The sequence below is a fragment of the Pteropus vampyrus genome, unplaced genomic scaffold (assembly GCF_000151845.1).
Source record: "Pteropus vampyrus isolate Shadow unplaced genomic scaffold, Pvam_2.0 Scaffold1183, whole genome shotgun sequence".
Taxonomy (NCBI): domain Eukaryota; kingdom Metazoa; phylum Chordata; class Mammalia; order Chiroptera; family Pteropodidae; genus Pteropus; species Pteropus vampyrus.
Window position 1 is genome coordinate 8,512 of NW_011889964.1, and position 1,789 is coordinate 10,300.

The window sequence follows — 1,789 nt, forward strand, 5'->3', positions numbered from 1 at the left end:
TGGTGTCCACGGGGAAGAGCAAGGGCTGCGTGGGGTGAACATAAGCCAGTGACCTGGGGCCCCGGGAGGGCTGGTGCACGGGTCGTCCCCACCCCCCGCTGGGAATGAGGCAAGCCCCCGCCCCAGACGCCGCCCAGTGCAGAGGCCCACACACCTGCAGCGAGCTGTGCAGCTCGCAGTCCATTTCGGCCTGCAGGATGGACTGGCCCAGGGTCTGGGGCTGCGGGCACAGCACCGGGGACCGGAAAGCATCGCCAGGGAGGCCTTCCTGAGGCACCTGTGGATGGCAGAGGCGGACAGACGCCATCAGGGAGGCGGCTCGAGAGACAACCGTGAGCATTGTAAGAATGACCGAGCTGGCCTCGCTCTGGCACTGACGTCAGCCACTGGCTGACTAAGCTCAGAACACTGTGCTCTCCCTCTGAGGCCGTGCTGCGTAGAAGGGACTGAAAGAGGCAGACAGAGCAGCACCAAGGACTTAGCAACAAGCGGACACGGACAGGGCCTGACCCCCAACAGAGGGGCCAGCACCCCCTATTCTCCACGTAGCCTCTGACCTAAGATTCACGTGAGAACACCCCCAGGGCTTAACGGACAAGGGGACGCGACCTCGGGCCAGGGGCCGCAGCCTGCACCTCGTTGCGCACATCCAAGCGAGGGACTCCCGCCCCGGGGAAACGTTCCAAGGCAGGGACAGGGCGGGCTTCAGGAGACCTGCTCACCTCCACGGCGCTGTGATCGGCGCTTCTGGGCCTCTGCTGCAGGGCCGGGCCGGAGCGGGCCAAGGGCGGGGAGCCGCGGTGGCCTCGCAGGCGCTCCAGGAGGAGGTAGTAGATGGCCGCGAAGTGGTTATAGCTGCTGTTCTGCAGGGACTGGGAGGCCCGGAGAAGCAGATCAGCGCCAGCCCCAGCGAGAGGACGGCAGAGCGGCCGGGCCTCGGACGTCTCGAGTCCCTGAGGTCCCCTGACCAGGCCGCTCCCGGAGTTATACTCGGGCGGCCGAGAGTATCTTTTAGAGAAGCTGACCCTTAAATCAGCCCATGCTCCCACCAAGACTGGACTGGCGAGTGCCCCTCGTCCTGACAAGGCCGCCCTCGCCCCATGCCTCCCCATCGAAGCCAAGCGCGGCGCCCACCTCCACGGTCCTCTGCCGGTCCACGCCGAGGGTCTGCATGAAGCCCAGCACCTGCTCGTCGTAGCCGCCCAGGTTGGAGTTGCAGCCGAGCGCGGGGCCGGCGGGGCTGACACACGGCGGGGCGGGGCCGGCCTGCATCCACCTGTGCTGCCGGATCTGGGCGATGCTGATGCGCCTGGCGGGGTCCACCGCCAGCATGCGCCGGATCAGCGCCTCGCAGTCTGAGGGAGAGGGAGGCGCACTGAGCCCCGCGCGGGCTGCCTGCGGTCGCGCCCCACACGGCACACCGGCTCCCATGGCCACCCTGCAGGGAGCGAGGCTCCCCCTGGGCGGGCAAATGGACGAGTGACCGTCCTGAAGAGCACCAAGGCCCAGGCACTGGCCTGTGCCGTCGGCTCAGACCTGCCGCCACAGAGAGCCTCCCACGGAGGGGTGGGCCTCCGGGGAGACACGGTCCGCCTGATGGACGTGCCGAGACCCCTCAGACGCCCGTTCTGTGCCGCGCCCGCCCATGCCCAGCGAGTCACACAGAGGAGCAAAGTGCGCATACAGAGTAGGTGATGGGGCGCCGGGCGGGGACTCCAGACACCAGGCCTTCAGCCACCCCCGAGACACCCTCACAGGAAGGCACCTGCCGTCCCACGAGCGGGGCCCT

At 68.2% G+C, this 1,789-nt stretch overlaps 1 protein-coding gene across 1 annotated transcript in view; it reads right to left on the reverse strand.

The window, feature by feature from the left end:
* The window catches only part of LOC105310139 (serine/threonine-protein kinase SIK1-like), a gene marked incomplete at its 5' end in the record, with an annotated part of 7,906 nt that overhangs the window by 1,959 nt on the left and 4,158 nt on the right, over window positions 1-1,789 (reverse strand). Inside the window, 4 exons of the mRNA XM_011386350.2 lie at window positions 2-25; window positions 155-277; window positions 723-872; window positions 1,135-1,530. Coding sequence (XP_011384652.2) covers window positions 2-25; window positions 155-277; window positions 723-872; window positions 1,135-1,530 — 693 coding nt within the window. The remainder of the gene's footprint in view (window position 1; window positions 26-154; window positions 278-722; window positions 873-1,134; window positions 1,531-1,789) is intronic.